Raw genomic sequence first — 26,553 nt, forward strand, 5'->3', positions numbered from 1 at the left:
TAAAAAGATCTTTACTGTTATCCTAAGTATCTGTAGCAAGTGATAATGCATATCCTGAGAGCTAGAAGATTTTTCTTTAATTTTTCATCACTGTGGCATGACTATACATACATCACCACAATCAGACGTTTTCTCAACCTCACATACTACAGAAGCATCTGCTGGATGGGTGAGGAGAGGGCACAATACTTGTGGCTCCTTTCTCATCTAGTAGGACTAGGCTACTGATTTCAGATACAGACTCAAATGGAAATGAGTGGTAAGAGTCAGGAGTTTTAGGTATGAGGCTGATGCCAGGTAAGTTTTTATTATATTTAGAAAAAAAATGTAACTGGAAATAAAGGTAAGTCATTTAAAATGAATGAGAGTTTTTAAACCCCTATAATTCTTTAATGGCATTTGGGTCCACTGCCCAAGCCACTTTTAACCCAACCAAGATGCTGGAAAGCAGAGCACACAGTTGTGCCCACCAAGCCCAGGAGGGCGATGGACCCCAGGGCTCCTCGACTACGCTTGCTGGGTTCTGAAAAAGAAGAAAGAACAGAAGTTACCAGGAGTGCTCCAGAATTATGATGCTTTCAACATTCGCAAGCCATTCTATCATCGCATCTGAGGTTGTACATTAGACAAACTGGCCTTAGGAGGTTAACTAACTCTTTAGCCTGAAGCTGTTGGCAAGTCAGATACCACATGCCAAGTAATGTGCCACAGTAGTATTGGTTGGATCTTAGAAAATTATGGGATAATAATTACAGCAACTTTGCTCTAGGACCTTTGGAAGGAGTTCCCTCTGTTTCAAAGAAGTACAGCTAAAAATGGCTTTTCCTCCTCCTTACTCAGATATAGCAGGTATAGTAATGGTGAGGCTCTGGAGTCAGACTGCACGGGTTTGATTCCTAGTTTACTAGTTTACGCTTAGTAGCTCTGTGACCTAGAGCTTTAATCATGCTGAGTCCCAGTTTCCTAATTGTAAAATGCAATAATATCTGTATTACAGAATTGTTGTAAGGTTAAATAACATATGCAAAGTTCTTAGAGTAGTGGTTGGCACATAGAAAATGCTCAATAAAAATAAGTTTCGTTACAATTGAAAGATTAATAAAAAGAAAACAGAACTTTCACCTAAATATCAAGTGACTTCCCCTTTTCTCAAATTCCCAAGAAGAAAAATATAGTAGCATAAGATTTTTTTTTTTTTTTGAGATCGGATCTTGCTCTGTCTCCCAGGCTGGAGTGTAGTAGTGTAATCATGGTACACAGCAGCCTGAAACTTCTGGGCTGAAGCAATCCTCCTGCCTCAGCCTCCCAAGTAGCTGGGACTACAGGTGTGCACCACCACATCCGGCTAATTTTTGTATTTTTTGTAGAGACAGGGTTTCACCATGTTGCCCAGGCTGGTATCCAACTCCTGAGCTCAAGCAATCTGCCTGCCTTGGCCTCCCAAAGTGCTAGGATTACAGGTGTAAGCCACTGTGCCTGGCCAGCATAGGATTTAAAATTTTAAAGTTGTTTCCTTGGCAAATGTCAATATATACTAACCTCCTGTGTAATAGCCATAAGCATAAAGAACTCGTCCAACAATCCAGGCCAAGCCCAGGCCAGAAGCTATACGCTAAGAAAAAAGGGCTACATTAGTATTTGCATGAAAGAAACAAGCAAACATTTTTTAACATCTAGGGTTGATTACACAATATGTTAGCAAAAAGTTAACAATTTCATGATTTGGCCAACTACTCCCCACCCAAATTAGGTAGAATTAAGTTAGTTTCAGCAGGAAAATAAAATATCTGTGATTCTTCTATGAATGGCTTGGCTTGTGGACCTGGGAGATGAGTATTGGCCTTCTCCTAGACAGGTGGGATAGAAGGAATCCCCCCACTTGCCCTGGGCATCTTGGGGAACTTGTGTCAGAGCAAGAGAAGGACATGTGGGCCAGCCGGTCTCAGGGCAGGCCAGAAAAGAGAACTGCCCCAAAGTCAGGACTAGAGGAAATGCCGTTTTCTCAAATGGGCCTCTGAGCATGAGATTGACTGAAGACTCAGCTGCTGTTCTATGTGAAGTCAGTCACTGGCAGGGCTGGGCTCAGGTGGTTCTGCAGGCTACACTGGGGGTGTAGCTCCACTAGAAAGAGGGGGAGCGCTTCTCCCAGAATACATGGTCTTCGAGGGAAAAGTCTCCCTGTTCCCAATGTCCTTAAGAAGAGAGAATAAAAACTTAGATGAAAAATCCATCCCTTTGGCTGTCATGCTGGGGTGACTTCCTTGGTTAAAATAAGCAAGGAGAGAACACAGAAGACAGCATGTGAGAAGGCCGCCTTCCCCAGTGTCTTTCCCACTCAGCAGTGCTACTGTTAGGGATAAGGTTACTGCATCAGGGTTTTTGTTTGTTTGAGTTGATTTTGGGTAACATTAAATGTCAACAGGAGGGTGAAACAAATGAAAATAACGCCAGTCCCTCAAGTCACGATATAGCAGCTCTAGTCTCTGCCAGGCCCTTCTTTACTATAATGTTGCCTAATGACTGGCAACCTAGGAACAATTGTTAGGTGCTTGTCCCCAAACTAGCTCTTATTTTTCAGAACTACCCATAAGGAATGGGATCCAGGGATGTGTGATAGGAATGGGGATGGAGTGGGGACACCAAATGAGGACTCATCTAGAGACCTGAGCTATTCAGATCAGCTAGTCTAGTCACTTGCTAGGAATGGGGATCTTTAGAGGCACCAGAAAGATACATTTTCTAAGAGATACAAGAGCAGTAGATGTTTCTTTGAAAAAAATGCAGGCCTTCAAGGTCATAAGCAGTAGATATGCCATTCTGGCAGCTTTTTAACAAAAGTACAAGGCATTCAGGTATGAACCAGATGGTTAGGAAAGGCTTAGAACCAGAAGTCTGAAGGGCCACTCTGGTCAGAACTTGATTTCAGGAGATAATCTGTCCTCAGAAAAGGGGAACACTTCTGTCTAAGACAAGACCCAAATGGCAATTAGAGGCCGATAAACTTGCTTTATTTAGATATGTTTAAGTGCAGACTAAATCTCCATCCCACAGGGCTATCTATACTGCAGAGGCCTGCAAGTCCCCAGTGACCTGCCTCATCACCCCTCTGCCCTCTGTTGCTGCCCCTCTCCTGGCTCCATTGGCTTCTCACTGCTCACCAAACAAACCAGACAGGTGCCTGCCTCAGGCCTTGCTTGTCTTCTGGCTGGAGGTTGGGGAAACTCGTGCAGCACCTGCTCCCTCACCTCCTTTTATACTTGCTTAACTATCATCTCAGCAAAGCCCCCCTCCCTGACCACCCTATTCAAAATTATCCCACTCCACATCCCCTTTCCACCTTCCCCGCTTTGTTTTCTTCTCTGCACTCACTGCCTCCTAACACATGATGTAATTTACTTAGGTTGCTTCTTCTCTGTGACCACCCCACCCCCCACAATAAAAAGGCAAGCTCTATGAAACCAGGGGTCTTTGTCTGCTTTGATCACTGCTTTACCCCAGGTGGTGAAAGTTTGTTGTGTGAATGAATTAATACAACAAATGAACTCTTACAGACATGAAACTTAGAACCAGACAGACCTGAGTTCAAATTCTAATCCTTCTACTCTGTAGCTATTTGACCTTGTGAAGTTTAAATAGTATATGAGAGGCTTTTCCTTATCTGTAAAATATGAGGAAAATCCCATCTCCTTTAAAGAACTCTGTAAGAAATAATTGAATAAAATCCTTTTAAATATGCAGTGCCTGGACACTGAAGATATTCATTAAATGTTTATTTCCTTCTTCTGTCCCTGATAATAGCTCAGTGAACTACTATCCAAATAGATGAACACCTCCTGGAAAACTTACCGGGTGGTAAACACCTCCAACAGCTAGAAAAAATAAGAAGGGAGGATACACTTCCAACCTGGAATTGACAGAAAGAAACTTTTAAAAAGTGCCCTTTTTAAGTATGCCTGTGTAGAATTATGAATTTTTTTTTTTTTTTTTTGAGACGGAATGTCTCTGTCACCCAGGCTGGAATGCAGTGGCGTGATCTCAGCTCACTGCAACCTCCGCCTCCCGGGTTCAAGTAATTCTCATGCCTCAGCTTCCTGAGTAGCTGGGATTACAGGTGCGTGCCACCATGCCTGGCTAACTTTTGTAGAGATGGGGTTTCGCCATGTTGACCAAGCTTGTCTCCAACTCCTGACCTCAAGTGATCCACCCACCTCGGCCTCCCAAAGTGCTGGGATTACAGGTGTGAGCCCACCTCACCCGGCCAGCACTATGAATCTTTACATCTTTCTTGCCAAGTTAGAAGCTTGGGGGTAAAAATAAACATTGACTGCAGGGATAAGACCTGGTCACTATCATCCACCCTCCTTTGCTCTGCATGGGATTAGAGGTCATTTGGAACATGCTGAGTAAAAGGACCTCACATCTAACAAATGGAAGTGGAAGGTCCTGGTGAGTCAGAGTGGGTTTCCTTACAGCATTCAAAACCTCTTCACTCCCTAGGCCTGGGAGAGTCAACATCGGTTTAGATGGGTCATGCTGCAAAACTGTAGTAGGTAATGCAACCATGAAGACATTTTTTGAAAAGAATATCCCGAAATCCCACCATTCCAACCACTCTTAAGTTTTCTTAATAGTCCATGTGTTCACATACATAATTTTTGAATACTTTTAATGAGGTGCCCATGATTGTCACCATCACTATGACTCAGCATATACAGCGCACTAAGGGCTGAGGTGTTAGACAGAAAACACCCACTCTGCAGATGTCTTTGGTGCCCGGCAGGGCCGACACTCACGTGTTCTGGTGGGCTCGCTGAATGCAGTTGAAGATGTGCCCATTTTCAGGGTCCGTGCTGTACATGATAGGATACTGTCACAACAAAGCACATACTGATCAGATGGTCAAGAGGAGCATTCAGTGTTGAAAGTTAAAATGAACCTTAAAAACAATATATTCCAAAGTATCTTCTTTCACACCCTTGATAGATGACCATTCAATTTCTGCTTAAATATTTATGGTGACAAGGGTCTCAATTCTCAGAAGCAGAGTCAATGTTTCTATTAAATATCCAGGAATAAGAATGTATGTCTGCGCTGTAGTTGCACAAGGGAAAGAGGCAGCTTTGCGCCAAACTCCGTGCTTTTCATTGACGTTAAGCATCAATGGTGGATTTCAGATGCATTACAAAGATACTGTAGGGAAATAGAGCCTTCCTAAGCGTCATCAAATACCACATCCTTTCAAGATTTCCCTTAATAGAAGAACAGAAATTGAGTGTGTGAGAATCTTAATGGAAGTGTCCACTGGAAGGGAAAAAAAAGAAGAAACTAAATATAAAAACTTAAAAGAAGCTCTAGTAAGGGAGTTTAATTATTAAGTTGCTAAACAGAAACAGACATTTAAAACCGCTCACCAGGGACAACTTTGGTAATTATCCCTTCTAGATCACCTAAAACTAAAGGAAGTGTTTAATAGACCACCTTCCTATGTCTAAGTCCAGGCTAATCTCAACACCACATACCTCTTTTCTACTTGGAAAACAGGAAAATCACTGTAAGACATCATTTTTAAAGTGGCACACCATGAAACAATGTTGCTATTTAACCCTCTGTGGAAAATACAGTAACTCTCTTCCTAGCAAATAGCTCCAAGCAGAAGTGTACTATTGGAATTCCAGCATACCTGGTCTTTCTACAGAAGAGACAAAGTCAAACAAGATGGAAACTACTCCCTAGCAGGGCCCTGTATTTCTTGCCTCTTTCCTACCATGAAGAAGCAGAATCGCTAACACAGTCCTGAAACTGCCACTTCTCACAACTAGCTCCTTGCCTCTCCCTCCATGGCTGAAAATAAGTTCTTGGCTAAGCCTGTGGCCCCCAGACAAGCCTATAAGGGCACCAGCTTGTGTTCCCACTTACCTCCACTTTGTACTTCTTGCGGGCCTTGGAAACATTGATGGCTAGGTGGGCCACCATTATAAAGCTGGCAGCACCAGTTAGAAGCACAAAACCATATTCCTTAGAGAGGACAGCCATCTTGCGTCTGTGGAAGAAAGAACACGTTGGGACGGCCCCCAGCACTGTGGCTATTTCATGGTGTGAAGCCTTAGGGAGCAAGATGCTTTATTACTGGCAAATGCATAAATAGAGACCAAAAAAAGGTATGAATCAATCTGATGTTTCTGAGAAGTCATCAAAGACAGTACCATATAAAATAATTTAAAAATTACTCAACTATACAGTCTATACACAGAAAAGTATACAATCATGTATCTTTTTTTCTCTTTTGTGCCTGGGAGATTCTGATCAACATTATGAGATTTATCTACACCACTGCAGTAGTCGTTGCTGTAGAAGAATATAGCCAACAAAAATCACATTATTGAAAAAATATTTAACATGGTAAAATGCTAAAGTATACATTACATAGGGAGGGGGAGGGAGGGAGTGAGAGGAGCAGGGCATGGTGGGGAGAGGGATGGAGAGGGAGAGAGAGGGAGTGGGGAGGGAGGAGAGGGGGAGAGAGAGAGAGAGAGAGAAAGCAAGAAGGTGAGAAAGCAAGAAAGCGAGCATCCAAAATAGTATATGCATAGTGATTCCAAGTTTTTTGCCTTCAGACATGGGGGACACTGTGAGGGCAGGACTCTGAGGCCTCCCTTCGATCCTGGGGCACGTGCGGGTGCAGCAGCAGACATCTCACACAGGTAGGGGAAGGCCCAGGTTGAGTACTCTGAAAGCAGAGCATGGCTCCTGAGCCTATGAGGCTTTAGGCAGCTCCTGAGGAACTCAGATTGCCCATCAAATCATCACTTCAAAGGCTTCCACGAGCCAGCAGCTCTGGTGTGTGTTCTGCCATCAGCTTTAAAATTTCCATCCCTGGTAATTGCCTGGCTTCAGTCCCTGCTTTTAACCTAGGAGAGTTACCCTGATCTGGAATGTATCTAATCATCCTAACAAACCAACCAACAAGATGGTAAATCCTTATTTTCAAAAGAGGTTAAGTAATGTTTCCAAGGTCTAAAACAGACAGTGACAGACCTGGGATTCCCATTCAGATTCATTTGGTTCCAATATTCCCTTTCAGTATCCCTTGAAACTTTAGAGCCGAACTGACACTGTGGTCAGAGCATCTTCCTTAAAACAGAATTTGGGGTAGGCATGCAGCTCAGTTCATTAAAAGTAAGTTTCTGTTAGCACAGCAAAATAGGCCTAACTGCTTTTTTTTTTTTTTTTTTTTTTTGAGATGGAGTTTCACTCTTGTCGCCCGGGCTGGAGTGCAGTGGCACGATCTCAGCTCACCGCAACCTCCATCTCCTGGGTTCAAGTGATTCTCCTGCCTCAGCCTCCCGAGTAGCTGGGATTACAGACGCGCACCACCACACCCAGCTAATTTTTGTATTTTTAGTAGAAACGAGGTTTTGCCATGTTGGCCAGGCTATTCTCGAACTCCTGAGCTCAGATGATCCACCCACCTCGGCCTCCCAAAGTGCGGGGATTACAGGTGTGAGCCACCGTACCCAGCCTAACAGGCCTAACTTCTTAAAATCCCTCCTCCCCACCATGATTCACAATAATTCTCATCAGTTTTCCCCTTCTACAGTCTTCCCTCTGAGCTGCTCTCTGAGGCATGCCCGCTGCTCCTCCGAGGGCTGGGGGGCACACACTGCAGCGGGCTGGTTCCACAGGTCAGCAGATCCTGGCCTGTCTGTACAGCTGCAGAGAGCAAGGAGTCTCTGGCTTCCCTCCAAGCTTCCTTGCCCACATTCTCTTCCCAAAGGTAGAAAGTCAGCATTAGGAGGAAGCCACAGTAGTTATTAAAAGAAAAACAGAGTGTGAATTCTGAACACCTCTTTGAAAATAAATAAAAATGACTGAACCTCCAGCCTATCCTTAAATTCAACACATTTGGGACAAACAGGTCATTTAAAATAAAGCTGCCACCTGGGCATGGTGGCTTACACCTACAATCCCAACAATTTGGGAGGCCAAGGTGGAAGGAACACTTGAGGCCAGGCAGCCTGGCCCACACAGGGAGACTCTCATGTCTACTCAGGAGGCTGAAGTGGGAGGATCACCTGAGCCCAGGAGGCTGAGGCTGCAGTGAGCTATGATTGCACCACCTCACTGCAGCATGGGGCAACAGAGCAAGACCTTGCCTTAAAAAAAAAAAAAAAAAGGTGTCTCTCAGAAGCAATAAATGTAAGGACAATAAAATTAAGCATATTTGCTTTAGGTTAAAGTTTGCAAATCAGTAGAGTCAGCTTTCAGACTCTAATCTTTGGACAGGATGCTGGGCTCCCTGGCTATGTGCAGGGCTACCTTGTGTCAGCCCAGCACTTTTCAGCTCACTTTTACTCTTCACAAAACTCCTATTAGCTCCACTTTATAGAAAAGGAAATAGAGGCTCAGTAAATGAGGGCAGAGCTAAGACCACAGCAGGTTTTAGAATTCTCCCCCAAAACACTCCAGCTAGCCCAGGTAACACATTCAAATTTGGTGGCTTAGTCACTGACTTCTATTTTTCTTAATTTTAAGAGGCTAGGGTAGGTAGGTGGCAAGATAAGAGAAGTGCCTCTTGCATAGATGCCTCTGTCACAGCAAAGCAACTGCTCTACAATCCACAGTTAGAATCTATAATTACAAATTAATATTTACTATTGAGCTCCTCTTTTAAAGTATAAATGCAGTCTGTGAGGTTAAACCTGATGGGCATTTGCACCCTAGTGAAAGTTACTCTCCTCACACTTTGTTAAGGTATGTATGGCGTTATGAATCTGGATGATGACAAGCAGAGCCAGGAACAGTTAGGACCTTGGAAAGGCAGTGAATTCACAGTAAGGGTACCCAGAGTCTGATGCTACAGCAGTGGTTTGCAGAGGATGCATACTCAGTCACAGGGACAGTGCAAGTGCCTGGGGCAGCAGCATGACTGTTCTCCCTGAGGGTCCCCCGCACGAGCCATGGACACGTCTGCATAGGTGCAGGAGCAATGCCTGAAAAGCTGCCTGCGAGAAGGGCAGCAGAACAGCCCTCCCTGATACCTCCTTGCACTCCTACCAAGTGAGGTGTCCTGCTTTATACACCATAACAACCTTCACTTAAAACAGAGCAGGACCACGTTTGTCTGGCATCTTCCATGTCAAGCACAGTGTGCACGCTCATAGATACTTACGGAATAAATGATTTGAGCTGCAACTGCAGGTGTCTTTCAGAATGACCACCACCACGCACCCCCTCCCCTGAATACACACCTGAGATAATCTCTATCATCTGGCACAGTGTCTGGTATAAAGTATGCATCTAACCAATTCAGGTTTCCGTTTCTTCCCTCAATATCTATTGAAACCAGGGAAGAAACTGAATGTATTTAAGAAAGACTGGTTTATGACTAATCCAGAAAGAGAAATCTTAAGAAAGAGGAATTCAGAACACAGAGAAAACTCTTGTCGTAGTTGCGGAAAACATAAATGCAATAGGGAGTGAAAAATCATTAAATCTTCTCTTTCAAAGAAAGAATCAGCTTAATTAAATCAACATTCAAAAAAACTATCATTTGCTACATCATTATTTTCTGAAGATTCCAAGGCAAAGAGATAGATATTCCCACTCCTTAGAGAGTGACTTTTGTGTGTGCGGGTGTGCACCAGGAAGGGGATGCAGCTCAGTTCACAGTGGCCACACCCTAGGCAGTCGCAGCCACACCCTGGGTTGTGCCAGCCCCAGAGGTAGCAGATAGCTTCCAGGGACAGGGTGGAAGAACTGATAGCTGGCACCCAACCAATCTCTGGCATGAGCACTCATTTGAACCGCAGACGACATTTTGCTGATTATATACCTACTCTGTGTCACCAGAAACCCTTTCATGAACCCAACAAGATAAAGTTCTTGAGAGTGGGAACTTTGCCCTTGACTTTCTCTTCTACGTAGTGCTAGATACACACAGTCCAACAGTCCTTTCTGAGCTGAACTTTAATACAGGTGTAGATGACTTTGCAATTCACTTGGTTATATCGTAGCATTTGTTAATCATTATGCAGTTTCCTGGGTTAGTCATAAACCAGCAGTATAAATTAATATTTATGAATTGAAACCTTCTACCACATGCAGCCATGCGTTTCAGTGATGGACTGCATATTTAACAATGGCCCCATAAGACTGTAATGGAGCTGAAACATTCCTATTGCTTAGTGACATCATAGCCACTGTGCCATTGTAACATCGTAGTACACTGTATCATCCACATGTTTGTGGTGATGCTGGTGTAAACAAACCTACTGCGCTGCCAGTCATATAAAAGTATAGCATGTATAATTATGTACAGCACATAACACTTGATAATGATCATAAATGACAGTTACTGGTTTATGTAGTTACTATACTATACTTTTTAGCATTATAGTGTATTCCTTCTACTTATTAAAAAAAAAATGTTAACTGTAAAACAGGTGCAAGCAGGTCCTCCCTGAGGTATTCCAGAAGGCCTTGTTACCATAGGAGAGGACAGCTCCACACATGGCAGGTGTGTCCATGTGACCTTCCACTGGGGCAAGATGTGGAGGCAGAAGACGGATACTGATGATCCTGACCCTGTATAGGCCTAGGATAAGGTGTGTGTTTGTGTCTTAATTTTTAACAAAAAAAGCTTAAAAAGTAACTATGAAATAAAAAGAAAGTTTTAAAAATAGAAAAAATTTCACTTCCAGTTAGAAACCTACAAAGGCCATCAGCTCAAAGTCAGTACGGGTGTTCTGAACTGAATGGTGTTGCTTCTTTAAAAATAAAAAAAGTATTTAAAACATAGAAAAAAAAATCTTATAGAATAAGGATATGAAGAAACAATTTTTGGCCGGGCATGATGGCTCACACCTGTAATCCTAGCACTTTGGGACGCCAGGGCGAGCAGATCACTTGAGGTCAGGAGTTCAAAACCAGCCTGGCCAACATGGTGAAACCCTGTCTCTACTAAAAATATAAAAAAATTAGCTGGGCGAGGTGGTGAGTGCCTGTAATCCCAGCTACTCGGGAGGCTGAGGCAGGAGAACTGCTTGAATCCGGGAGGTGGAGGTTGCAGTGAGCCGAGATTGCACCACTGCACTCCAGTCTGGGAGACCCAGCGAGACTCTGTCTCAAGAAAAAAACAAAAGAAAACAAAAAACAAAGAAACAATTTTTATGCAGTTACAATGTATTTGTGTTTTAAGCTAAGTATTGTTACAAAAGATTCAAAAGTTTAAAAATTGTAGTAAAAAAGCTTCAGTAAGCTAAAGTTTAACTTATTATTGAAGAAAAAATATTAAAAAGTGAATGTAGCGTAGCCTAAGTATACAGTGTACGTAAGGTCTGCAGCAGTGTACAGAAATGCCCTAGGCCTTCACACTCACCACTCACTCACTGACTTATCCAGAGCAACTTCCAGTCCTGCAGGCTCCATTCATGGTAAGTGCCTTCTACAGGTGTACCATTTTTTGTCTTTTATACCATATTGTTACTGGATCTTTTCTAAGTTTTTAGATATGTTTAGACACACAAATACATACCACTATGTTACAATTGCCTATGGTATTCAGTACAGTAATATGCTGTATATGTTTGCAGCCTAGAAGCAACAGGCTAGACTATATAGCCTGGGTGTGTAGTAGGTTATACTGTCTAGGTTTGTGTAAGTACACTGTACGATATTCTCACAATGACAAAATCACCTAACACATTTCTCAGAACATATCTCCATCATGAGTGAACACATAACTGTAGTTAAAAGTACCTAGTTTTCCCTCTTCTACACTGTTGAGGGAAGTATAAGATAGAACCATCTAGGGGACAGCCTGGCAATAGGTAATTTTTTTTTTTTTTTTTTTTAACACAGGGTCTCTGTTGCCAAGGCTGGAGTATGGTGGTGCTATCACAGCTCACTGCAGCCTTGACCTTCTGGGCTCAGGTGATCCTCCCAACTCAGCCTCCCAAGTAGCTGGGGCTGCAGGCACACATTGACATGCCCAGCTAATTTCTGTATTTTTAAATTTTTTTTATTTTATTTTATTTATTTTGAGACAGTCTCATTCTGTCGCCCAGGCTGGACTGCAGTGGCACAATCTCAGCTAACTGCAACCTCTGCCTCCCAGATTCAATCAATTCTCATGCCTCATCCTCCCAAATAGCTGGGATCACAGGCGCCCGCCACAACACCCGGCTAATTTTTTTATTTTTTAGTAGAGATGGGGGTTTTGCCATGTTGGCCAGGCTGGTCTCAAACTCCTGGCCTCAAGTGATATGGCTGCCTCAGCCTCTCAAAGTGCTGGGATTACAGGTGTGAGCCATCACGCCCAGCCTATATATATTTTTTCTTTTTTTTTTTTTAAGAGATAGGATCTTCCTATGTTTCTTAGGCTGGTCTCGAACTTCTGAGCTCTAGTGATCCTCCCATCTCAGCCTCCCAAAATGCTGGGAATACAAGCATGAGCCACAGCACCTGGCCAGTAATATTCTTTTTAATATTAATATTCTTTGGCTTATTAATCCTACTAGAAATCTATCCTGAGGTAACAATCAGAAATGCAAACAAATTTGGTTCAAAGATATTTACTTCAGCAATATTTATGATGGCAAAACCAGAAATACTACATATGTCCAATAATAGAGGGCCAGTTAAATAAATAATATACCCGTTAAACAGAACATTATACAACTGTTAAAAATGGTGTGTACAAATATTAAAGAGGTTAAAACAGGCTCAATATACAGCAGGTTGAGTGGGGAAAAAAGAAAATAAAAGTATATGTAGAATAATCTTGGTTTTCTTAATAATAGAAAAAAATTAAGAAAGTATTAAAATCATAAGCATAGTTATTTCTAGATGGCTAGATTATAGATTTTTCTTTGTAATTTTCTGTAATTTCCAAAATGAGCAAATACATATCTAAAAAAAATTAGAGTGGCTTGACAATAATTATTCATTGAGAAGACAGAGGAACAGGCAGTATGGAATGATGGAACCGAAAGATCAGACCTGACTTCTGGCTTGAGTACCACCACTTATCTGCTAAGTGCAGTTCACGAGACAGCTTTGCAGTTGAATGCAGTTTTGGAATCAAATTGTCTGCATTCAGAACCTGGTTCTCATATTTCCTAGTTAAGTGTCCTTGGGAATATTACTTAACACCTTTCAGCGCCTCAGTTTCCTCACTTGTTAAATGGAGATAATAATATAACCTTGGAAGGTTGTTGAGAGGATTAGATGGACATACTGTCTATAAACATTCATCATGATGCCTGACACATAGGAAGGACTCAGTAAATGTTATATATTATGTTACGTTACATATGCTAATGTTTGGTTAACTGTCCTTGACCTGACTCAACGGGGATGTTTTGCTAAATGATAATGAATATACATTTTAGAATTTATAACTGCCATTTTAAAATAGCAAAGTTTAGAACCACATATATCCTCTTCCTTTTCTGAACTCTCAGCAGCCAGCCATGTTAAAATATATGCTATCATGTGAAAGGCAGAAGCAGCCAGAAGGAAGCAGGATTTTAGCACTGACTATGGACATCCGGAAGCTGCAGTCATTCAAACTCCTGCTGCAGCCAGATACTGCTCAGCACTGCATGAGGGTGACCGTGCATTCATTTACTTATTCAGGCTTACTGAGTGCCCACTATGTGCCACTCACTGGGCTAGTGCTGGAGACGAACAGGGAACAGCCAGAGGTTGGTTCTTTATGAAACTCATTTTTTAGCAGGGGACACAGGCAAATAAGTAAACAAGTACCCAATTCCAGATTTTTCCCTTCCTAGCAATAATCACAAACTAGGTATAACACAATAAAACAAAAACAAAATAAATGGGTAGGGAAAGACAGAAATAGGATGAAAGAGTTTCTATTCTTACTTTCCTTATTAGCAATTGCAGAGGTAGCTGCTCCTAGTTAACTGTTTTTTGGCAGTCTTAAGTCAAAATAGATCAGTCAAGAGAACATTAAAGGTTTAAAAGAAATTTGAATTATCTATTTTTTTTAATTAGAAAGTTTTTGTCACTTATTTAAGGGGAGAGATCCTAAATGTTTTTACTGCTAGTGGACTTCAATACTGTTTTATGATTCATCTTTTCCTGTGGGAAATCTGCAAGACTAGAGATAGCAGGAATTGAGGAGTCAGACAGACCTGTATTCATACATCGCCTCTGCAAGCTTTAGGATGTATCTAATTTCTCTACAAAACAGGGAAAATACTACCCATTTATATCACAGTGTGGTTTGAAGAATTAAATTAGATAAACTAGATATGTACCTGGTATAAACAATAAATGTTGGTCCAAATATGAAGGAATAAATACTGGTAACTGTACATGTCTGTCCACATATGCAACAGTTCCTAAATGAGGAGATACTGGTTTTTCTACAAATCAGTTGTATGCTCTTACACATTAGTTCTGATTTTGTTTAAAATAATTCAAATTTGGCAAAAGGCTGGTCTAATTAGATTGCAAAATAGAGTTTCCTACCGTAGACAGCATAATGAATCAAAGAACACTTAATTCATTTATTCAACCAGAATATATAAAGCACTTGCTGTCTATGCCAGGAACTGCTGAGGGGTGGGGATGCAGCAGTGAACAAGAAAGGGTCCTGCCCTCAAGGCCCTGACCTTCCAATGATGACAGGAGACTGACAACAAACATGCAAACAAAAAACAGCTTCAGAGAGTGGGAACTCTTTTTTTGTTTTGAGACAAAGTTTTGCTCTTCCCCCCAGGCTAGAGTGAAGTGGCACGATCTAGGCTCACTGCAACCTCCGCCCCCTGGGTTCAAGTGATTCTCCTTCCTCAGCCTCCCGAGTAGCAGGGATTATAGGTGCCCACCATCACACCAGGCTAATTTTTGTATTTTTAGTAGAGACGGGGTTTCGCCACGTAGGCCAGGCTGGTCTCAAACTCCTGACCTCAGGTGATCCACCTGCCTCAGCCTCCCAGAGTGCTAGGATTACAGGCACCTGGCCAAGAATGGGAACTCTTCTGGGGAAAACACATGGCAATGGCATAGAGACTGGGCAGGGCTGTTGCATCAGGATCCCGGCTGGGAAGGCCTCCTTTGTGTGGCATTGAATATAGTATACCTCTCTAGATGGACTTTGTGCTCTTTGAGGACAGAGAGCGTGCCTCCTTGTTTATATTTTTTATAGCAACTTGCATGAAGACAGAAACTCAGTAGAATGCTGCTGTTCTATATCCTAGATCAGTGGTTCTCAAACTTTGGTGGCATTAAAATCACCTGGAGAGTTTGTTAAAACATACCTCAGTCCCAGAGTTTCTGGTTCAGTCATGTTAGGTGGGGCCTGAGTATTATCATATCTAACTAGTTCCTAGGTGATGCTGATGATGTTGGTCAAGGACCACATTTTAAGAACCACTGTTCTGAGCAAAAACAAAATTTGCAGGAGGTGGTGATTCTATCTGATTCAAAACCACAGTCACAGTCTTGTCTTGGTGGTCTATATTCTACTACTATCTTTGGAGGCTCCTGAGGTGCTCCTTCTGTACCACCCCTGAAAACAGAATGGGGCTGATGAGATCAGAGACTGTTGTGAAGAGCAAGCTCCAGCTAAGCTCTTCACAATTACACACTAACAGTGTGCCCAGCAGAAGACTGACTTCTTCTTTCAGCTTTAAAAGAGGTTCGAGACAACAAAGCAAGTGTGTAAGCCAGCTCAGTATCTTCAGAGTCTCTATCCTGTGACCACCATTGGGTTCCCAGATCTCACTTCATGGTCATGGTCACTCACCACATCAGATTTTCCCATAGTCAAATGAGTCAGAGTTCTAGGTTCTCCATCCTTCAAAAGTAATGCTCATTATGCTACAGAATGACCTCTCTGGGATCATCCCTTCTAATACCATGGATCAGGCATACCTCAACTTCTGAACGATTAGAAACATGACTTCAAATGAAAGGCCTATTTAATGAATCAGTAGGACTTCCAACCAACTTCTCATGGAATTTTTCATCCCATCTGGCAGAAACAGCAAAACTGAAAATATCACTACTACATATATAATACCTAACTATAAGACCTGGTCCCATAGAGTGCTTCTTTTGTTTTGTTTTGTTTTGAGACAGGGTCTTGCTCTGTCACCAAGGCTGGAGTGTAGGGGTGCTATCTCAGCTCACTGCAGCCTCTGCCTCCCGGGTTCAAGCAATTCTCATGCCTCAACCTCCCGAGTAGCTGGGATCACAGGCCCATGTCACTACACCCAGCTAATTTTTGTATTTTTAGTAGAGATGGGGTTTCGCCATGTTGGCCAGGCTGGGCTCGAACTCCTGACCTCAAGCAGTCCACCTGCCTCAGCCTCCCAAAGTGCTGGGATTACAAGCATGGGCCACCGCGCCAGGCCTAGAGTGCTTCTTTTATGGCAGGCACTGTAACAGAGTTTAGATATTTTAACACTTTCCATCCTTACAACAATCCCATATGATAGTTACTATTATTATCCCCATTCTATGGATGAGGAAATGGAGGCAAAGAGAAATTCAACAATTTGCCTAAGGTCCCACAGCTGATGAGTGCACAGCTGGTATCTGAATACAGGCAGACTGATGCCAGTGTCCATGCTTTTTGCTACTAATACACTACTGGGTTTGTCCCTTACTCAGAAGTTAAATCACCTCTTCCCCCAGTACGGGAAGCACCAAGGGGAAAGTCCTCTGCAACGTTCAATTGAAGGCAATTGAATCCTGCTGCACCACAGGCTTCTACTCCAGGAGAGAAACAGAGCCAGGGCCCAAGAGCGTAGGGGAGGGAGAGACAGATCCATGATCGTTGGAATACTTTACATAGAGGATCATACCATCTGCAAAGAGAGACAGTTTTACTTCTTCCTTTCCAATGTGGATGTCTTTTATTTATTTTTTTTTTTCTTGACTGATTGTCCTGGTTAGGGGCAATGCAATGTTGAATACCAGTGGCAAGTGCCGACATCCTTGCCTCGTTCCTCATCTTAGGGGGAAGGATTCAGTCTCTCTCCTTTAAATATGTTATTAGTGGCTGGTTTCCACAGATGCCCCTTTTAAGAATACTTTAGAAACCTAATTATTTCTAGAATGTGGGTTTTTTTGTTTGTTTGTTTGTTTGTTTGTTTGTTTTGAGACGGAGTCTCTCTCTGTCCCACAGGCTAGAGTGCAGTGGCACGATCTTGGCTCACTGCAACCTCCACCTCCTGGGTTCAAGTGATTCTCCTGCCTCAGCCTCCTAAGTAGCTGAGATTACAGACATGCACCACCATGCCCAGCTAATTGTTGTATTTTAGTAGAGACAGGGTTTCGCCATGTTGGCCAGGCTGGTCTTGAACTCCTGACCTCAAGTGATCTACCCTCCTTGGCCGCCGAAAGTGCTGGGATTACAGGTGTGAGCCACCGTACCTGGCTGGGTTTTTGTTTTGTTTTGTTTTTGTTTTGAGACAGGGTCCCCCTCTGTCATCCGGGCTGGAGTGGAAGTGGCACAATCAGGGCTCACTGCAGGCTTGACCTCTGGACTCAAGCAATCCTTCTGCCTCAAAGTAGCTGATATTACAGGTGTGTGCCACCATGCCCAGCTAATTTTTTGTATTTTTAGTACAGACGGGGTTTCACTATGTTGGCCAGGCTGGTCTCGAACTCCTGAGCTCAAGCAATTTGCCTCTCTCAGCCTCCCAAAGTGCTGGGATAAGAGGCATGAACCACTGCTCCTGGCCCTATAATGTTTTAAAAACACAGCAGCACTTCTATTTGTAACTTTTACATTTATGAGTGTATTACTTGCCAAACTTGATTGTTTTGGAGGACATTATCAAGTTAGGGGAAGAAAACTAGGAACAGTATTTTGAAGCAAGCAGGTTATAGGACGTGGAGGGTAGCAGAAAAGCCCCGGGCCATGGTAGGTTTTCAGGGGTAGATTAGGAAACTAACATGCCCTGGTAAGCAGCAGGGCTCTGACGTCAGTGGGTGGTGGAAAGCAAAAACTTTTCAGTGTAGCCAGAGTTAGCAGACACCCAATGGGTTTTAAGTAAGCTACCACACACACATTTGCAAAGTTTCAGTTTAGGAGTGATCAGACTTGGGCTTAAGATGAGGCAGTGTTGGTCTAACTCCTAAAACACATGCTCCATTCCAGCATTTGAGTTAGCAACACAGGGGTTCATTATGACATCTGGCTAAGGTACTTAACCTCTAGAAATTTTACTGACAGAGTTTCCTGGGAACACAGCTATTCAAATACCAAAATGTTGCTCAACCTTTCTTCTAATTCTTGCTTCTGCCACCATTTGACGTATCTTACTGGGGCAGGGTTCCTTTGGTTGCAAGGCTTACCCAGAAAGCTTCCTGAACTACATCCAATAGAACACTCCTGGGGTAAAGGTCTCCTTCACTACTTCCCAAATTCCTCTTGGCTGCCCATCAGAAATTCCCCAGCACACAATCAGCATTCCACAAACAAAGCAAAAGTCAGGCTTTATGGATTTGGGTACTTGCCTCAAATAATTTACCACTTCTGAGCCATGAAGTGACACTACCTTTTATTTTACTAAATGACAATGAGATTCTTAAGGGAGAGAAGGTTATGTCTTTCAGCTCTCTCTCTTTGCTCCCAAATAAATAAAATCCAGCTTTGACAAAAGTAGTCCCTACTTCTGTGTATGATATTGCTCTCCTCAAATTGTACTGCAATTTCTCAACTGCTCTTTTTTTTCTTTTTAATGTGTCCAGGGATGGGACAATGACAAAGCATTCACAGATTAACTTGAAGCCATTCTCCAATGTTTCATTAAAATCCTTATTCGGCTGCCTGTGCTATTCCAATCTTCCTTACATGGCAAAAATCAATATTTTAATGAGAGTAACACACAAGGATAGTCACATAAAGGGCTAGTCTGATCATACCAAATGGACTTCCCTGAGTCCCAAACACCAGACGGTAGCTTGGAACACTCTGAGGTGGTGCTGAGGGTCCACTTGGCTCACTTAAAGCTCCCCTGGATAGTTGTACAGCCTAACTTCCGCATCCAGATGTTTCCACGAAGGAACAAGCCTCAAAACCATCTCCAGCCAGGGCAGCTGACCCTCCATACAATGCTCAGCGGAGCTCACACAATGCTCCATGGAGAAATTAAAGAGCCTAGAGGGAAGTAACATAAAAACAGTTTTGTTTTTTTTTTGAGACGGAGTCTCACTGTGTTGCCAGGGTGGAGTGCAGTGGTGCCATCTCAGCTCACTGCAACCTCTGCCTCCCAGGTTCAAGTGATTCTTCTGCCTCAGCCTCCTAAGTAGCTGGGACTACAGGTGTGTGCTACCACGCCCCGGTTAATTTTTGTATTTTTAGTAGAGATGGGTTTTTACCATGTTGATCAGACTGGTCTCGAACTCCTGACCTCAGGTGATCCACCCACCTTGGCTTCCCAAAGTGCTGGGGTTACAGGCATGAGCCACCGTGCCTGGCCCATAAACGCAATCCTCTTGCTCATTACACAATGTATATACGTACTAAAACATCACACTGTATCTCATAAATATATCCAATATTATATATCTATTAGAAACAAAGTAAAACTTAAGCTGGGTGCAATACTGCACGCCTGTAATCCCCGCTACTTGGGAGGCTGAGGTGGGAGGACTGCTTCAGCCTAGGAGTTTGAGTCTAGCCTGGGCAACATGGCGAAACCCCACCTCAAAATGACAACACACACACCCACACACAAAAACTTTAAAAATGTAATTATCTGTTTCTATGATAGGACAGAAAAGGAGAGTCATGGGATTTCTTTGGGTTCAGACTACATTTTCAGAATGCTAGTTCCAGTCCACTTCTACATTAAACAGACGCTAAAATCTGTTTGAGCGCCAAACCTTCACGACAGCCAGATTTAAATTACACTTGAAAGAAGGAATAGAAACCTAGGTAATGAAAAGTAACTATCCCCCCACAATTGCATTGCATATTCAGTAGATTGTTCCCTAAGGGCTAAAAACAAAAAGTTGAATAGAAATCATATTATTTATCCAGCACTTGATTACTGGTTCAAGTAAGGCAAATAGCAGCAAGCAGGTCCTAGAGTGGGTCTTTCACAGTACCTCACAGTCCATAGTCTTCAATATTCATCAGTGTTGCTGGTGGAATATTTGGAGAGTGGAAGCTAACTATATGTTAGGAGGGTGGAAGATCTGTCCCTTTAAGAGATAAATATGTTATAATCCAAATATATTCAACTGTATAGTTAAATAGCCATAGTTTGGCCATATAAAATATTCAAGTTTTAGATGTCGTTTTTATTCCAACACTTTGGTAAACTGTTGGTACTGAAAACAATTGCTTAATACATGGCTGCACTGGCTGGGAGTGGGGGAGGGAAGATCAGCAGGATGCTCAAGTTCCAGTGAATGGTTCTTGGTTATAGAGCACAAGCTTGCACTCACACGAACTCTGTTGAAACTCTGTTAAAGCCAAATAAGCAAATTACCTGCTTTCTTCTTCTCTGGAGTGTGCCTTCTGTGTAATAAGGCACTAAACACACATGCCTGATGAAATCTCCTCTGAGAAAAAACTGGTAATTCTGTTCTTCAGGAATCTAAGAATACTAGATTTATAACAAGACAGAATAAATTCCAGGTTCCCCTGCAGGTATGAGGACAAACTTTCCCAGATTCTTGACACAGAAGGTTCTGTGGGAGATACCTAACCTAGAAGCCCTGGGCTTTGCTAGACCCTTTGGAGCTGAGCTTCCCAAGAGATGTGATCCCAGGGACAGCCCACTGGATGTTTCCCATGGTCTGCAGGCAGCAACCTCAGAGGGCGGGGCGGAGGGGGAGGGGAATGGTGAGAAGCCATGGGATACAGAAGGAAAAATAAAGACAACATCTCGTAATGCATTAAATGAAGCTGATATGATAAATTCAATGTCGGACAAAGCATTTTACCTAAATGGGATGCTTGCCTCAAGTCCATAGCTATCATCTTCAGTATTTTCTCAGAATGATTCCTTCCCTTATTCATCCTTTACTAAATGCCATGTTCCACTCAAGGGGCAGGGCTACTATGAGAATGATCAAGAGTGAGAAGGAAGGTCCTGACTCTCTAGAATACACAGTTGAGAGTGGGGGGGAGGGAGGGAGGGAGGGAGGGAGAGGGAGGGAGAGAGAGGGAGGGAGGGAGGGAGAGAGAGAGAGAGCGCACGATCGAGAGAGAGCACGAGTGAGCATGCAGTCAGGGAAGACAAAAACACAGCAGGACCATACCATAAAACATAAGGGTAACATTGTGACAAAGGATCTGAAGAGCATAAAGTGATATGTGAGAGAGAACACAGGTAAAGAAAACAGCAAGAGCAGAGACTTGGAGACAGAAAAAGGCTTGACTTGTATGAAGGAGAGAAAAGAGTCCAGTGTGTCTGAAGGGTAGTGATATAGACTAGAGGAAGAAAAGTAGGAGAAATCAATTATTATTACTTATTACCACCGTGCACAGTATTTAGTACGGGGCAAACCTTGTTCTAAGCAGTTAGTTCATCAGTATTAACTCATTTAGATCCTCACAGCATCCCTATGATATTACTCACATTTTGCAGATGAAGAAACGCAGTACCAGAAAGGTTAAGTGACCTGCCCAAGGTCACACAGTGATCACAGAGCACAGCCAGATCCCCACACCCCCAAGCAGTCTGGCTCCAGTTTGTGCTCTCAGCCTTTTGCTATATTTTCTCTCAATGAGGTTGAAAAGCAAGTTTGACCACACCTGACATCTTTTGAAACATTTCTATGTCCCCAGACCCTCTCCTGAGTACAAAATACATTAACAAGAAGAGAGAGCAAACAATTAACTTCAATTTTGCCACTGACTAAAGCCTGAGATGTTTCAAATTGGAAGGAGAAAAAAAAAAAAAAAAAAACTTTGGGAAAGGTCCAAACAAGGAATGTTTTCTTTTTAATGAGTGTCAGCACTGCAGTATGACAAAAGAAGTAGAGATTACGAGAAGGAAAAAACTTCCTCCAATCTTTCAGGCATATAGGTTTGCAAGGAGCAAAGTAACACAGAAACTGGCACTTCATTTATATATCATGTCATATAGCTGTCCCTTAACTGGCATTACATAGGAACCAAGAGTCATTGAGAAACTAAGCTATGACTTCCAGAAGGAAAAAAAAAATCTCGAATGAGTCACATTGACACCACTTGGTAATTTTCTATTACAAGAAATGCAGGCAGACTGTAGTTAATTTGTAGCAGCTGCTGAATACCCGTTAGGGTACCAACCACCCCAAAGGAAGGAACCACCTAGGCTGCTGGCTTTTGCCTGAAACAGGGGTTGGACCTTTTCATGCCTGTCTACACTTAGAATGAAGCTGTGGTACAACCGCTCGCATTGCTTGCTCATTTATTTATTAAATAAAATATCACTTACTTATTTTTAAAGGGTGGAATAAAAAAATAAAAAAATTAATTTTTGCTTTAAAAAAATTAAAAAAATGAAGGGTGGAAATAAGGCAACTAAATCGTAGAACGCAAGTTCCAGTTAATGAACAGATCAACTCTAGAAATAACTCAGAAGGTAACAGCAAGATCTATGATTCTAAAGGATAAAATCCTTAAAGGCATTTGCAAATGCATTTGAAAGAGTACAATTTTCCTGTTGCCTAATTACAGCGTTTCTCCTCAGAGACAGGTAGGCAGGTAGGTACTGTAAGAGCGAGTGAGAGAAACTCAGGAATTTTATTTTACATAGCGATAATCTACTTGCTGCTAACTGCTAAATTTTTTGTTCAGGAAGATGGTAAGCTTACAGTAGCATTAATAAATTGAGTTGCAAAAACAGTAGCAGTATATTCTTCGAAACAAATATTGCTTTAAAATGCTAGATGGTTCATGGTCAATTGTGGTCGGTAATGGTGTTCTAAATATAGATTCAGAAGATTTAAGTATAAACACAGGGCACAATATGTTTAAATACAGATAGATGTGCAGTAGGCACTAAATTGCTTTTGACAGATTGATTTGACATCCACCTCATTCCAGACTGCTCCAGGGGCTTTTTAGCATTTCTCTGAATAGTGGGTAAAGCCCTTCTTTCCTGTATGTTCCTTCTCGGTGCTAATCTCCAGGCGAGCAGGACCTCTTCCAGGATTGTGTCTTTTCAGAACTCTAAGCCAACAGGAAGAAATCTAAATAAAGCGGAAGGCTGCCCTTCTCCAGTTTTGTTCCTTAATCTAAGGAGGCCCCTGTAGCGCAGTTTCTATGGTTGGCGACAGTCTCCCTGCAGATTTATATATAGTAACATTGGTTAAAAAAAATCACTTGACAAAGTTTTCTATTTCCGTAACATTGTGTCAGGAGGGAAGCTTAACGGAAAGTCTTCCCAGGGATGAAAGTATTTGATTCTATTTTATATGTTAGTTTTAACTCCTTAAATTCATCTCCTATGAGAATAAACATTCTTGATCTGACTCAATGTGCTCTCTGAATTCACTGAAATAAAATATAGCCTGTAACTCTGACCAATAACCTGGGGTGCCTCCCAGAACTGCAGGCTCCAGGTGATCTACATATTTCCCAAGAGAAGCCCTGGCTGCAGCTCCTACCCACCAGCAATCTAAAATCTGCAGCAATTCCGCAGGACCACACCTAGGCCCAACAGCACATATCTGCAGAGCCGGAAGCGCCTTCCCCTCCAGGGCATCTCCTGTCCCCAGGGAAGGAAAGTTCTAACCCCTGCCTCTCCTTCTACCCATCCTAATATCTGTTTTTCCTTTACCTCGTCTTCCACACTCACTTGCCCCCGACGCTACTATGTAGCTTGTAAACTCGTGACTCTCAAGGAAAGTATCAGCAGAAGCCACAACTTCGGGGAATGACTCACTAAGGAGTCTCCAGCGCCTTCCACCGCCCTGCAACTGCCCCACTACTGTAGCCCTACGGCTCCGTGCTGCCACCCCAGATAAGGAGGGGGCATTTTCTGAAATCCAAGGAAGAACCTGAAGAGTCCCCCACCCGCCTAGAGGCGTCTCTTGCTCTAAGTCAGCGGTAGGAAATGACCACCTTCCCAGTACAAATGGATAAACGATTCTAAGAGGCAGGAGGAAAACAAACACAATTCCTTCGGAGGCTCTCCCGACCGTCCCTAGCAACACATCCCCACCGCAGCGGGTGCATTGCTCACAGGCCACTTCTGAAACCAGTGTTACTGATCAGGCCTGCACAACCACTCCCCCTGCAGTGTCCGGCTCGCTCATCCTCTGCGCCGGAACAGCAGAGGGCAAGGTCGGGTGGTCTCCGGAAGGCAGAAAGGTGCCCCCAGACTGCAGAGCCCGGGGACAGCAGGAGAGGAAAGGAAGGAATGGAGGAAGGGTTGACCTTGAGAATTTTCCTGAGTTACACATAAATAGGTCGGGCCTCGCTTAGACGCTCCCAACCCACTCCACCAGGGAAAAGATGCAAGGCAAGGGGAGAGCAGAGAGAGTGGAAATTCAGATCGCTAATTTACTGATAAGGGTGGGGGGAGGTTAGAAACAGCGGGTCTCTATTCAGCTCGCATAGGCTGAAATATGGGAGTGCCCTGCGCAAAGGCTGAAGTGCCCCCGGCGGCCCGGTGCTCGTGGCTGCCCGCAGGTGCTAGCACTCACCTGGATCACCTTCGAACGGCAGGAGCAGAACAAAACTGCGCAGCGCAGTGTGGGTGCGGCGCCCTCGCCTGGGGCGGGGCTAGATGGGGCCAGAAGCAGGCCCCGCCCCAGCCGACCAGCGCGCGGCCACGCCCCCAAGGCGGGGCTCCTGGCCCTGGCGCGCGCTGTCTTAAGTTGCCAACTCAGGGCCACTGGTTGGGAGGTGGAGGCCTAATTTTCTTCCTGCTCATGGTCGTCCAGCGATTTACTCCTCTCATTCTCAAATACATATATCTACTCCCCCAGGTGCCTTCGTGGCCATCTTCCTAAACTGTCCCAGCCAGGTCATACTTCCCGGATTGGGTTTGCAGAACAGTGGGACGTGAATAATTTGTCCCCAGCAGAGCCACCGTAGGGTTTTAGGCGCTCTGCTGTAAGGGCGAAGCACGGGCATGCACGGCGCGTGCGCGGAAGTAGCCGCGCCTCAATCGATGTGTCCGTGAGGCGCGCAGCTGCGGCGTGGGCGGCGCTTGGTGTCCCAGGTTGCTACACTCCCGAAGTGAATGGATTTAGCGCTGTTAGGGCCTTTTTGTTTAGGGCCTAACAAATATTGTTAGTTTTGCCGAGAGGTGGCGCCGAGCCCTGCCCTCGTGGTGGGACGTACCCACGCCCCCTGAGCGCGGAGTCGCGTGGTTCCGGAGTTTTGTTTTTTTGGAAGGAGTCTCCCAATTGTCCGTGGAGTTTTTTCTGCGGCACATGGAGTCTCTGCCTTCGCGACCCAGACCTTTGATGTGAACACCTGCTCCCGTTACGCTCGGGTCCAGCGTCCGGGGCGGGGCTCGAGGCCGGGTGGAGGAGGGGTGGGGGCGGGGGTCTTGGTCTTGGGTGAGACCTGCAGATACAGTCGGGCTGAAGGAGTAGAACTGGCTTCTAAATGCCGGAAAATCCGAAGGAACTGACTGCAGAAGGCACGTTTCCAGTTTTCGCGCGTCTTAAGTGCGCCCTCCCGCCACCTTTCCTGTGGACATCCCTCATCCTTTTGAAGATTGCCACACCTGGGCCTCTCTTAGCGTCTCCTCTTTGGAGGATTCCTCACCTCCGAGAGAGTGCTTAGGAACCCACTGAATGATTCCAAGTTAAGGTGTGGAAAGGCAGAAATCTAGATTTTTGAAGGCTCTAGGTTATGTGTGTGTTTCTTTTTATTGGGTTGTCATATTTGCACATCTAGAGGTACTTTGAGAGCTCATTAAATCTTTACTGTTGCTGTTTCAGCAATTTCCAACCATTCTCATACTTTCTGTCATGTTGGGTTTCTGTCATGTTGGATGTAGAGAGGGCTTTGTTTTGCTTGAACATTGAAAGGAAGGAAGTTAGGGAGACAGTTTTGCATTATTGAGGCAAGTTTCTCCACTTGCTGGCTGTTCTACGTAAGAAGTCATTCCAAGGTGGTGGAAGGGATGATTCAAAAATCAGGAGCGGGGATGCACCTTGCACCCTCATTTTACACCGGAGACTGCAATCTCAAAAAAAATTTGGCCTCTTCTTTGCCAGTTATCTCTGACCACAGACAAGTACTTAACCACTGAGGACCTTCTTTTAAAAATCTTATTACAAAAGCAGTATTCCTTTATATTAGAATTTTCGGAAATACAGAAAAGCCCACAAAAAAATTACATACACAATAGAATCATACTGTATATTCTGTTTTGTGGTCTGCTCTGTTCACTTCAAAAAATGTAAAACATTTTTTTGCTTTTCATTTCTTTTTCTTTTCTTTTGATACATAAACCAGAGTGTCACTTTATTGATTTGCAACTGGGAACCTAAGTATGTTGTGGACTAGAAAACTCCTGTCATGCACTCAGTGTATTTTTTTCATGTAGGACGCTTTTCATTTCTTGAACGGTTCATGCTGCAACATTATTTGGCAATCAGTGCATG

General features: G+C 43.5%; 1 protein-coding gene across 2 annotated transcripts; it reads right to left on the bottom strand.

Moving 5' to 3' along the window:
• Positions 1 to 273: 273 nt before the first annotated feature.
• Positions 274 to 25,000, bottom strand: MGST3 (microsomal glutathione S-transferase 3). 2 transcript variants are annotated; one of them, XM_001174633.6, is made up of 6 exons: positions 24,634 to 25,000; positions 5,917 to 6,040; positions 4,794 to 4,867; positions 3,847 to 3,904; positions 1,540 to 1,612; positions 274 to 523 (listed from the first exon to the last, which is right to left on the bottom strand). In XM_001174633.6, exons 2-6 carry the CDS (start codon positions 6,031 to 6,033, stop codon positions 390 to 392), a joined length of 456 nt encoding a protein of 151 aa, XP_001174633.1. In that variant the 5' UTR covers positions 6,034 to 6,040; positions 24,634 to 25,000; the 3' UTR covers positions 274 to 389. The 2 variants fall into 2 exon arrangements, with proteins under 2 accessions (XP_001174633.1, XP_063651760.1); XM_063795690.1 differs by having other exon boundaries at positions 5,917 to 6,126; positions 24,634 to 24,667.
• Positions 25,001 to 26,553: the final 1,553 nt, after the last annotated feature.

This window comes from Pan troglodytes, chromosome 1, assembly GCF_028858775.2.
Source record: "Pan troglodytes isolate AG18354 chromosome 1, NHGRI_mPanTro3-v2.0_pri, whole genome shotgun sequence".
Lineage (NCBI taxonomy): Eukaryota > Metazoa > Chordata > Mammalia > Primates > Hominidae > Pan > Pan troglodytes.

Bases quoted from the DNA above. Each gene is read 5' to 3' on its own strand.
- MGST3 (XM_001174633.6), bottom strand. From the start codon at position 6,033: ATGGCTGTCCTCTCTAAGGAATATGGTTTTGTGCTTCTAACTGGTGCT. The intron at 3,905-4,793 runs GTGAGTGTCGGC...TGTCAATTCCAG, and splicing joins CAGCGAGCCCACCAGAACAC to GTTGGAAGTGTATCCTCCCT. The intron at 524-1,539 runs GTTAGTATATAT...CTTCTTTTTCAG, and splicing joins TTATGGCTATTACACAGGAG to AACCCAGCAAGCGTAGTCGA.